Source organism: Pteropus vampyrus, unplaced genomic scaffold (genome assembly GCF_000151845.1).
Source record: "Pteropus vampyrus isolate Shadow unplaced genomic scaffold, Pvam_2.0 Scaffold486, whole genome shotgun sequence".
NCBI lineage: Eukaryota > Metazoa > Chordata > Mammalia > Chiroptera > Pteropodidae > Pteropus > Pteropus vampyrus.
Window position 1 is genome coordinate 1192236 of NW_011889267.1, and position 12404 is coordinate 1204639.

The 12404-nt window shown below is 47.9% G+C and overlaps 1 protein-coding gene and 1 long non-coding RNA gene across 4 annotated transcripts in view; one reads left to right on the top strand and one right to left on the bottom strand.

Annotated features, from left to right (window-relative positions):
* The first annotated feature begins 132 nt into the window (after positions 1-132).
* Positions 133-12404, top strand: part of LOC105307264 — a 29474-nt gene continuing 17202 nt past the window's right edge. Inside the window, exons 1-2 of one of the 3 annotated variants that reach the window (XR_897203.2) lie at positions 133-202; positions 858-1106. This is a non-coding gene — a long non-coding RNA (uncharacterized LOC105307264). Of the gene's footprint in view, positions 318-857; positions 1107-12404 lie in introns of all 3 variants that reach the window. The other 2 variants (XR_897204.2, XR_897202.2) reach the window with 2 other exon arrangements.
* The window catches only part of SP2 (Sp2 transcription factor), a 24306-nt gene continuing 18530 nt past the window's right edge, over positions 6629-12404 (bottom strand). The window contains exons 4-7 of the mRNA XM_011382691.2: positions 10883-11198; positions 9577-9751; positions 9166-9359; positions 6629-7862 (exon numbers count right to left, since the gene is read on the bottom strand). Of these exons, the coding sequence (XP_011380993.1) occupies positions 7762-7862; positions 9166-9359; positions 9577-9751; positions 10883-11198 (786 nt within the window). The 3' untranslated portion in view covers positions 6629-7761. The remainder of the gene's footprint in view (positions 7863-9165; positions 9360-9576; positions 9752-10882; positions 11199-12404) is intronic.

A 12404-nucleotide genomic window follows, 5' to 3' on the forward strand; every position in this document is an offset into this window, starting at 1 on the left:
AGCTACCCTAAGTTCTTGGAGCCAATGGGAGCCCAGGATCGGAGGAGGGAGACAGACGCTGAGAGACCATTGGTCGGAGTTTTCCGGAGGGAGGCCAATTAGAGAGAGAACAGAGGAACACAGCGGCCAATGAGCGGCGCCTCCGGGGGCGGGAGCAGGGAGACAAGGAAATGCTGTCACCGCCGTTAACACGCACGTGGAGGTTTGTTAAAGATATAGAGACAGCTGCGTCCCAGGCCAGGATGGGAGAATGAGCCGCTGGGGACGTGAGGGGAGGGGTCAGTATTAAGTGGCTGGTCTCTAGTAGGTGCCTGAAGGTGAGCCTAGTGCAGGTGATATCCCCTGGGGGAAGGCTAGTGGACAAATGGAAAATGGAATTGGGGGCCAGGCCCTGAAGCAAGGTGATGGGGAGACAGAGAAAGGGGCCATCTAGTTAGGGGAAGGAATTGGGGCTTGAGAGTGGGAGAGGCAGAAGTGACTTGTGATCACTCCAGATAGGTGCTGTGTAGTGTGTGGGGGAGCGGGGGGCGGTGCTCTTGGGGAGGTACAGTGGAGTTAGGAAGAGACTGTAGGGTGAGAAGGAAAATAGCTGAATAGGAAAGTGGAAGAGGGAAATTTGGGATCAAGCCATCCTAGGCCAGAGCTATCTTCCTCTTCTAGCTCTGAAGCCCCTTTTTCCAGCCTTATTTCTTTAACCCGGGGTCAGAGCATGCTGCCCATGGCTTCCCCTTTCATGATGCAGCAGAGTTCACACTAGCCAGTGTTCAGATAGATGGAAAGGTTGCCACTGCCTTACCTCTCTTGGGTTTCCCCTATCTTTGCTGAGTTTCCCCTTTTTCACATTTTGTCCTTCCCAGGTAGTTGGAGTCAGGTTCCTAGGTTGATGCCAGCTATAGCTGAGGGCACAGGAGAGCAGGTGGCTGTGCAAAGCCACTTCCAGGTTGTGGACACAGGGCTGAGAAATTGGAAACCTGCCAGTGCCCATTTCAGCTTTGACCTGGCTGGGGCAACCTTGGGTCAAGGCCTCTCTGCAGTCCTGGTTTCCACCATCATCAGGAAGGGGAGCTGCAAGAGCCAACTAGGCAGGCACCCCAAGACTGTGCCAGGTAAGGGAACTTCCTGCCTTGCCCAGGTGTCTGCATTACACCTAAGCTTCATAAAGCCCTACATTAGATACCTATCATCCTTTATCATGTGCATGTAGCTTGAGTCAAATAGAATCTGGAAGACAAATTTGCTGCAAAGAAACAATACATGTCTCTAAAGGCTTAATGATGTTGATCTATGGATTCTTCACTGGTTGGAATTTTTTGCTGCATCATTTTCCTCCATCAATATGATTGAGAGAAGGTTGACTGGACTTTCTTGTTGAAGTTATCATTACACATATGAACTTTGCTGTCTTTCCTTTCTCCCAACCACCTGCAGTCGAACCTATGTAAGTAATAATTAGTGCCCTTCAACTCAGATGGTTTTGTTAATGAGTCCACACTATTAGACTCCTGGGCTAGGCTACCCCGGATCTGGGATTCTAAGGCACCAAGACTAGGGTCATTTGAGTGGTTTGCTTCAAAGACAAGAGCTCAGTACAGTTGACCCTTGAACAATGTGGGGGTTAGGGCCACTGACCTCCCCCTGTATTGTACAATTGAAAATCCATGTATAACTTTTGACTCCTCAAAAACTTAACTACCAATAGCCTACTATTGACTGGAACCTTACTGATAACATAAAGTCGATTAACACCTATTTTCTATGTTATATGTATTGTATACTGTATTCTTACAATAAAATAAGCTAGAAAAAAGAAAATGTTATTACAATCATAAGAGAAAATACATTAACAGTATTTATTGAAAAAAAAAATCCATGCATAAGTGGACCCATGCAGTTCAAAGCCATGTTGTTCAACTGTTGAATATTCATTCAGTAGACATTTGTTAAAGATTTCTTTTGGACCAGGTACTGAGCTAGATCTGAGCACACTAAGGTGAAGATGACACAATTCCTGCCTGCAGGGATTTGTAGTCTATAGGGGGAAGCAGTTCTCTAAGCTGAAAAGGTACAGATACTTCTGTGAGGAAAGTAAGAGCAAAAAAGAGGAAGTGGTCTCCAGGGGCCCAACAGTCAGGAAAGGCTTCGTAAAGGGAGCAGACATTGGATTTGTCTTAATGCGTAGTTGTTGGCCAGATGGACAGTGGAACGGGCTTGCCAGGAAGAGGAAACAACATGAGTAAAAGCTGGGTGCATTGGGGAAACTTGGAGCAGTGTAATCCTGCTTGAGTGAGTGGTGAGAACACTGGCCAGGCTTGTAAGCAGGGGCTGGGCATGCCTGCTGAAGATCGGGCACGTGGCATGGGCCAGGCTTTTAGACAATGATTCTTTCTTATCCTGTGCTGTTGTCAAACCAGAGTGTCTAATTCCTGTTTTTTAAAGACCAGGTAGGGAGAAAAAGTACTAGATTCCAACAGCTTCTCCCAGCCTTGATGATCAGTGAGGAAGCTTGCAACTGGTTGCCTTTTTATATATTCCCCTTTGTCTTGCAAATAATAAATAGGCTGTGTTGTGCTTTTCTGACTACTGGGATTTGGTGTCTGTGTCATAAAGCAGCCCCGCTGTTCAGAAAGGATGGGGGGCGTACACGCCCACTGGCTGTGCCTCTACTGCTGCAACCCCAGCAAGGGTTTTGCCTGCGTGGGAGAAATAAATTTTTTATTGTTACTGCTTTTTATTAAATACCTTGCCGCCCTCTCCCCAACTTTGTAAATTTATTAATCTTTTCTTGAGAGTCTTAAATGAATAGAAAATATATTGCAATATTTCATTGTACAGCAATGTACTGGTTTCTCCATATGAAACAAAAAGTCTGCATTTGGGTTTGGGGACCATGCTTTGCCTGTTTTCTTCTGCTTTTGCATTTATGTTCTGAAATCATCTTTTAGTCTAATTGTTTGATTGAATTATATATTTCGATTATAGCTCAGAGATTGCGTTTTTGGACCTGGCTCTGGTGACCAAGTGAATGATAGGTGAGGGAGGGCAAGACACTTCAGTGTTGTCTAAACAGAAGCAAGAGCCTGGTCTCTGAGTATGGGGTGGAGGTGGGGGCGGAGTGGAGAGGAGAGAATCGACTCACCAGGATGACTTTAGGTGACATGGGTGGTGCTGTTCATTGAAGTGGAGCATGTTGGAGGAGGAGGTTTGGGGGAGAGATGAAGTCAATATCAGACCTGTTGAGTGTGAGGGTTTATGGGACATCCACATTTTGTTGGGTTGGATAATCAAGTCTGGAGTTTAGGGGAAAGGTCTGAGCTAATGAGACTGGTTTAGATGTCATGAGCCACCAAGTTGGCACCAGAAGCCATGGGAGAGGATGAGACTGTCTGAGAAGGGAAGAGGAGCTGGGGGGTTAAGGAGGACAGTAGGGGAGGGGAGAGGCCTAGGAAGATGGAAATGATGCTGGTGAAACACAGTGCTAAACTTTCCAGGAGGCCGATGGCAGGCGGGTATGCTGGGAGCCCTAAGCTGAGGAATTTTTGGGCCCAGCCTTGGGGTGAACTTAGGATACACAGAAGGGTGGGTACTTGGTGCTCTGCCAGCAGATGCCTGAGCCCTGAGTATAGTCCTCAGGGACTTGCAGTGGGACACAGAGGAGGCTGACCCTTACCCAAGTGTCCTGCCTATGGTTACATGGTTACCCCTCACACAATCCTTGCATGTGCTAACAGGTCACTTCCCAGATACGTCTAGTAGTTTTCATACATGTTCCCTATTAGAAGCTCCTTCATGAGATGGACCACATCACTTACTTTCTCTGGCCCCTTCTCAAAATGCCAGCCAGGAAATACTAATATGTTATGTTTATGCATAAACTGTTTTGTTAAGCCTCTCTCTGTATTTGTGTGCTAGGCACGGTTGAGTGGGGCTTGGGGGAGTTTTTGCACCTGGTAGGAGCCAGGCTGAGTGTCTTTGTTGGCTGGAGGGATAAGCTTTCCCAGGCTGAATGAGGTCCTAGGGTACCATCTCAGTCCTGGCACTGGCTGCCTTGGTAATTAGAGTGTGGGCCACAGGCAGAGGGAGGAGGCCTGATGGCAGGCTCCCAGGCGGGCCCAAAGGATATGACCTGGCAGCTTCTTAGTTTCATTGAGAAATCTTGGTTGGTCCTTGCCTTTGGCCTGCCCTGTGGTCATTTCTCATTTCTCCTTGCCTGGGATCCCGATGAGCAGGTGTTAGACTCTCTTTTCCAGCCCTGATTCTCTGCCATTTCCCACCGCGGTTTGCTTTCTTTTCACCCACACCCCTGTTCTTTATTTCATCTCCCCAGGCATCTTCTATTCCCTGAGGACCCCTTCACTAGGAAACCCAGCTGCCATCTGTCCCTGAGATTACTGTAGTTCCTCTAGTGGCTTCATCCCAGCCCCCAAAGATGTCGGTCAGGTCACAAGAGGTCTCTGACCTGAGATAGTGTCTCCCCCTGACTTAGGTTCCCTGGACTCCACCTCAGGCACATACATCAGCCAGGAGCCCCTGATGGGTCCAGGGACCTGAGATGCTGTAGGTGGCTCCCATCATCATACTCAAGTATGGGGGCCTCAAAGGGTGATTGTAAAACTGGACTGAGCAGTTTGAAGGAATCCGAGTTCTGTTTGCTGGTTTGATTTTTTTTTTTTTAAGGGTACTTTGCCTGGAATTTGCCTTCAGGATGGAGGGAACCTTCCCCAGCCTCCCTTTTCTTTCCAGTTTATAATCCTAGGATCTGGGATCAAAGAACTGCTGTGTTGAGCATCACTGAGCAGACAGGAGGGGGCAGAGAGGGGTGGCTGTGGTGCAGATGATGCTGAAGAGGGAAGGGGGCAAAGGAAGGAACATGGATGGCATGACCCCCATTCTCAAGCTGCTGGGGATGGCCTGCCCCTAGATTTTCAACCAGGCATTCTGGGAAGACCTCTGGCCTGGGGTGAGCTTGGGCTGCATCGAACTAACAGTCCTCACCCCGTGCAACCTGAAAATAAGTAAGGGATGGGTTACAGCAGATAAGGGCTAATTTGCCACCAGGTCTCTCCATCCTGTCCTCATGTCATCACCTGGACTAGGCAGAATACATTCTCTTGCTCCCTTTCTAACTCAGGCATCCCATTGGAGGCAGAGATGGCCAGTGCCTCCCATGTGAACCCAAGTGCCAGCATGCAGTTCTACTCACTAGGGGCTGGCACCCTCATTTCCAAAGGATGCGGAGGAGTCAGGTCAGTTTCTGCACTTGAATTGTAAAGCAGATGACTTGGAATCAGCTCTCATGAAAGCATTTTTCTTTGGGTCTGAGAGCAAAGCCAATGGGAAACACGTGGCAGAAAGAGGCCAATTTGTTAATATTCCTTCTCTCCACCAATCCCGAGTCAGAACACAGAATGGCCGTTTTCCACTTGCACAATCCATGTGTGAGGAAGAGAGAAACACATCTCTGTCTTCTTCCTGCCAGTACAGCGATAAGACATAGGGCTGATGGGCTCGTTAAGAGGTTTCTATACCAGGGTAGACTCAGCTGTTGGTCTGGTATCGCCCAAAGGACTTAAGGGTAGGATGGGTCTCCCTACCCGTTAAGAAGTGATCAGGGACAGAGAAACTATGATCCCTCTAAGATCCATCTCCCTTTTATTTCTCCAGCTGATGTGAGAAAGGACTGGCTATAAGGGAAAGCTGTTTGCTTGCAAATGCAGGTCACTGGTGACAAAAGAAAGAGTAAGGGAATCGATAGCTCAAAAGGAGCCTTGCCACTCCTGCACAGAACAGCAACCCTGGCTGTGTCCTTTGAGGACGAGTAAAAGGCATTGTCATTCTGAGAGCCCATTCTGTTCTCTGCTTGAGAAACAACCGACTCTCCCTTCTGCCCAGATGCTTTCAGGTCCCACCAGTGTACTGAGCTAGTTCTGATCTCAGTCTGCATAACATCACAACCCTGACCTTTCTAATAGCTATGCACCCCCCCAAAAAAATCCCCACCTAAATTTCAGATCTGCAGCACTTGCTCAAACCAAAATCAGCTCGCTGTCCTCCCTTGTGCTGGAGTGAGGGCATGAAAGAAAAGCCGACTCTGTGGCCAGGGTTCTCTCTTGGACAGAGGTGGGCTCCTAGCCTGGCCCTCCACCCTAGGAAAGAATCTTGGCCTCGGAATTGTTTTCTGTTTTTTCCAGAACTCTTTAGCCTTCTGGAAGTGACTAAGCCAAGCCCCTTTGGCTCTTTCTCCCAAGCTTCTTACTAGCAGGCTCTGAGGCCAAAGCCTTCCTTTGTCCAGGGGTTAGAGATGAGTAGAGGAAGTGGCTTGCTGGTAAGGAAGACATTGCTGTGACTAGAATCTGGGCAGAGTGTGTGCCTGCTTTGATCCAGACAAAACTGGCTTATAGAAGAGAACAAAGCGGAACACCTCCCCTGTTCCCCTGGAGGTCCCACTCAGGTGCTCTGGGGGCTCGTGCCAATGCTACAAGGTCTTCTGTGTGGCCACAGCCCTTTTCAGGTCAGGAGAGCAGGTCCTGCCATTGTCCCAGTGGATCACTCTAAGAGACCAGGGTTCCCTCCTCTCAGCCCCCTCTCCGAGCTCTCTGGGGTAGAAGACAAAGGAAGCTACACTGCCAAGTTGCAGATTTTGCCTCAGGCAACTAAATTTATTAGCAAGAAAAAATTTTTGTCAGCCAGTGCTGAACGACAAAGTACATCGTTAATAAAGGATAACAAATCTGTCACTTAATTCATAAAACATACCTCAAGCAGTTACAACTAAAAATAAAGTTGAATTTTGTTTAATTTAAAAGCCTCAAAAATAACAAGCAATATGTTTTTAAACATGTAGTAGACACAATTGTCTATTATACAATATACACTGTACATAAGAAGAGAGCTGGGGCCGATAGGGGTGGGTGTGATGAGGGGAAAAGGGAAGAGAGGTTCAGGATGTGAAATTTTTATCTGAATCCAGATTTGAGTTGAAATGCTGTGTCATTTAGAAAAGAGAATTGCTAGAGTGAGAAAAAAATTCATATGCTCATCATTGCCCCCCAAAATCCTAAAGTGAAAGCAGGCATGGGGGAGGTGAGTAACAAGGACAGGAAGAAGGGAGCAATTAAATAAAACTTTAAAGCACACACAATACACAGTGTTCATCATCTGAAATAGAGTATAAGGCAACGTTTTCCATAGAAAAAGGGGGATCCGGGAGTCCATGGGTAGCTTTACTTTTTAAATAGAAAGTTGGAATGTGCTGGAGAAGAGTTGTGGCAGGGCTGGGGCATGTGGAGCAGAGGTGACCTCTTGAGCCCCTCTGGAAGTGGATGCCAGTGGTGTACTTGGTGTAGGGACCGGGGCGTCCCAGGTGGCCAGGGGGCCAAAGAGGTGCAGGAGAGAGGGACATGGCACGATGATGTGGCTCCGGCAGTGTTGGGGGGTGGAGGGGGCTCACTTTGCTCCTCGACGGAGTGAAATTTATGTTTTTCCTTTGGAAATAAGGGTTCCCACTCGTCCTGATTTAGAACGTCTCATTGGGCATGGCCAGTGTCCACGGTCTGGTGAGAGGAGGGCCAGGGCAGAGCCAATGGGCTTCAGAAGGAGGCGAGTACGGGGCAGCAGAACCCCTTCCTGTGGGGACAGTCGCAGAGCAGGAGGGAGGGGCTGTGAGGATGGGCCCGGTGCAGCCATGGGCCTCTTTTCCACCAGGGGCCCAGGCAGGACATAGACGGGGGACTGCTTCTTCAGGGCTTCCTGCCTTGGTTGGCCTTACAAGTTCTTCGTGACCAAGTGGGTCTTGTAGTGCTTGGTGAGGTGGTCACTCCTCATGAAGCGCTTCTGACACTGGGCACACTCGAAGCGTTTGTCACCTGGCAAGAGGAGAGGCTGTCACTCATAGAGCCCATGTGGAGACACTGTCCCAGCCCCGAAAAAGGAGGAGCACATGTGAGGCATGCAGGGTTCCCTGTAAAGCTGACATCGCCTTGTCGTCATGCTCTGCCTACCTCATGCTTACACATTTGCTCCCTACAATCTACTGATCTAAACCCTTTGGTCAGTTCTTATTTCTCTTCACCACCTATTTGACATCAGTCTCTAGTCTATTTTGTTCCCGTTCTTATCCCTTGCCTAAAATGCTGTACTTGTACCCCTGTGCCCAGGACTCTTCTCATGTAAGCTATCGCCTGCTTTCTTCTGCTCTTTGTCTCTTTGACTCCCACTGGCTCAGCATCTTCCCCCTGGCAGGAAAACGCCATTCTATGCTGACCTGCCAGCCCTCAGCTCACACTTAGTCCAAACCACAGTGACCCAGGCTATGTCTGCTGCTGTTCTGAGTATTTACTATTTAGCCTCTGAAGGCTGGACATGACCCGAACCACCACACTGGCCAGGAGCCAGAGTTTTGGGTCACGTGTCTCCATCTCCAGTCACAGGATACGAGTCAGCTCACTGGAAGCTGTCCTCAAACATGTGGACCAGTGGAGATACCCGAGACAATTTTAGGTGGTAGATGGATGAACATTTTTATAGTTTTGTATTTATTTGCCAGTGCATTAAAACATATAACTATAATATCAAGCTTGTGATGTCAAAAAGATAGTGACTGGACATAAATAAGTAAAAAATAGTGAAATGATTTCAGGAAAATCATTTAGTAAATAATAGCAGGAAAGGCAGCATAGGGTAGCGATTAGGAGTGTGGATTTGGAGCCAAGTCTGAACCCGGCTCCACTAGACACTAACTGCATAACCTGACCACTTCTCTCTGTCTCAGTAAAATGAGTATACTCCAAGTACCCTTCCATATAGTCATTATGAGGATTAAATTCGTAATCTGTAAAGGGCGCAGTCCAGTGCCTGGCACGCTATATATCAGTACTTATTAAATAACTAACTATGCAGCTATGGCAAAAATCATCAAGGCTGCATAATGCAAACATCACTATGGAAAACACTGTGATAGAATGGCCTGAAAGAATTTTCTGGGTAGTCTTGGACCCCTAGAAGACAGTCTGTAGCTCTTGCTCAGTGTGGCAGTTCCTTGGCAGGGCCAGGAATCTCAATGCCACTGAGGGCAATGGGTGGGGGTAGGGGGAAAGGCCAGGACTGTGTGGGTGTTGAGTGCCAGAGGAGGGGTGGGGGTGAGGAGCCCTCTGTGGGTGGGCAGCAGACCTGTGTGGGTGCGGGCGTGCCGCTGGAGTTCGTCACTCCGCGTGAACCTCTTTCCACAGAAGAACCAGTTGCAGACAAAAGGCCGCTCGCCAGTGTGCAGGCGCACGTGGGCCCGCAGCAAGGACGTCTTCCGGAAAGTCTTGCCGCAGTCGGGGATATGGCACACGTGCTTCTTCTTGCCCTGCTCTCCGGACCTAAGAATGGAAGGTGGGGTAGAGGGAAAAGGAAGAGGAGGGAAGGAGAAGATAGAATATAGGGGCAGACAGGATGGAGAGAGGAAGTGGGGTCAGGTCAAAGAATACAGGAGAGGTGAGGCGGCCAGGTGTCCCTTTCTTGGTCTGTGTCCCAGGGAGGGGGTTGGGAAACAGGGCACCTGCCAGGCTGGCAGTCTGGCTCCTCTCCTCGCATTACCTCTTGTCCCCATCCTTGCAGTTGGGGCATGTGCAGGCCATGCGGCGCCGCTTCTCCCCGGGCTGGGCCTCTCCAGCCAGGGCCTGCTCCATTTGCAGCTGGATCTGGGTGGGGCTCAGCCCACTGATGGTCAGGTTGTTTCCAGAAACATTCTGCACCGTCAGCTGCTGCTGCCCTGTGGGGAGGAGTAGGGCAAGGTTCGGGGTGAGGAAGCCTGAAGGGGCAGAGGAGGAAGCCTGACACCCTTCTTCCCTTCTGCACATGATGTTAATCATAGCAGCTAATATTTTCGAAAGCCTTTTATATGCCAGATGCCACTTTAGAGACCTTAAATGTATTAACTCATTTAACCTTCATAATCCTATGAAATAGTATTATTATCCCCCTTTCTCAGTTGAAAAAACTGATGCTCAATAACATATCAAGCTCACACAGCTAATAAGTGGGAGAACCCAGACTTGAAGTCAGGCGGCCGACTTCAGTCAATGCCCTGAACCACTATGCCACACGGGCTGCATCCGCTTTCAGACGCCACCCACATATTTCACTTGGGGGGAGGCCTTGTCTTGGGTCGCTCTAGAGTGATTCCTCTGGAAGCTCCTCCAGCCTTAGGCCATTGTTAAATACCAACTGCTCTTGAGAAAGTCTCCAGGGATTTTTGTTAATAAGAGTAAGGAAACAGTTCTATGGGCTTTGAAAAAAATCAATTACTCTAAGACTCACATAAAGCCATTCAAAGCAGGGGAGTGTCTCTGACCTATTGCTGGTATTAAAATGCCACTAGCCTAAAAAGGGCCCTTCACCCAGCTAAAGAAGGTGAGGAAGCATTTTTGCTAGGTAGTTAGGATGCTCCTTTGATGATTTGCTAGGCTGCTTTCACACTAGAAATATTACCAAATATTCCCGCTCAGCTGAAGTGCAGCACAAGCCATTCCTTCCAACCTTAACTCAAGCCTTTCCTCCTACTAGAAGCCTTTAAGTTTCTTTACCCGGAACCTCTCTTCAACATCTGTCTTTGGTCTAGACCAAACTACTTTGTGTTTGTGTGTTAGTTGGAGTTTTCCTGAGTACATCTTATTTTCTAACCATATTCAAGGTCTTCAGCTGTCAGGTAGGGCCAACATTCATCTTAAACTATCTCGAAGGGTTACTGTAAGGACCAAGTAGGTGTGTTTTTTAAGAATGGATGAAGCAAGTGTCCAGCAGTTTCCTCACTGTTGTTACAGAGCTGGGGGCTGGCCCACAGTTGCCATGTGTGGGGCTATAGGCACATTTCCCACACCCTAGCCTAGGGGCCTTCCCTCACCGCCAGTGTTGGTGATGGTGACAGGCACACCCTGGACCTGGACACCATTGATGTTGATGGTCTGCATGGCCTGGGCTGCCGCAGCCAGCTGGGCTGCGTTCAGGCTGATGATGCTCCCAGCAGGGGCAATCTTTGGCAGGGGACGCTCTTTCCGGAGAATTGTGGCTGAATGCTTTTTGCTGGTCCCACTGCTCGGATGGGGAACACGGGACGCAGGGCTGCTACAAGTGGTGGCAGAGGTGGTTGCAGCTGTTGCTGGGGGGCTGTCCTGGACAAGGACTGTCTGGACCTCACCGGAAGGCGTACGGATGTAGACCTGGGAGGGGCCAGAGAGAAAAAGTCAATGGCCAAATATGGGACAATTTGAACATCAAAATAATAATACAAATGGATTATACCCTATCAAATAAAATAGGAATCTGTAATTCCATACTGACATAAACAAATAGAGAAGAGAATGACAGAATTTAAAAAACTGCTATCATATCCTTCAGTAAAAGGGCTCCTAGGAGAAATGGTTGATCCCGGGCCTGGGAAAATACAAGGAATGAAGTACTACATGCTATAACATGGATGAACTTCATAAACATTAAGTGAAAAAAGCCAGTCTTAAGAAATCACCTATTATATGATTCCATTTACATGAAATGTACAGAATATGCAACTCCATAGAAATGGAAAATGGGGAGTGACCATTAAAGGATACAGGGTTTCTTTTGGGGGTGATGAAAATGTTCTAAAATTAAATAGTGGTAATGGGTGCGCAACTCTGAATATACTAAAAGCCCTTGAGTTGTATGTACATTTTAAAAGTGAATTTTATGGTATGTGAATATCTCGATAAAGCTCATTAAAAAAAAGAGGATGAGAGCATGTCACAGCGATACAGGAGCCAACCTGAAAGAGCTCCTAATGGCCAATGTGAGCAACAAAATAACGTAGTCAATTATAACCCGAAGTATAAAATAAATATACATGAATCCCCACTGATATAAATAAATGATTGAATAAATAAATAAATGAAGTAGAGACAAATCTTCCTTACAGAAGAATTCCAGATAATATGTAGATACTTTCCCTTCCAACATGTAGAACTTAATTCTCACCTCCACTACCACCCAGGAAGGTGGGAGACTTATCGACTTGCGTCCAAATAATAGAGAAAGGGAAAAGTAGCAACCTACAATGAGGAAACCTGGCAAGCACCAACTTAACCAAGTGATAAAGTTTAACATCAGGAAGGTTGTGAGGACATCACGTACCCCTCATATAATGTGATGAGAGGGGTATTCTGCTTCTGTGGTGTTCTTTCCAAAAACCCATAACCCTACACTGGAAGACATTCTACAGCACCGGTCCCCAACCTTTTTGGCATCAGGAATCGGTGCTCCTATGAGAATCTAACACTTGATGATCTGAGGTGGAGCTGAGGCGGTGATGCTAGTGCTGGGGAGCAGCTGCAAGTACAGATTAAGCTTCGCTAGCTCGCCTGCCACTCTCCTGCTGTGCAACCCGGTTCCTA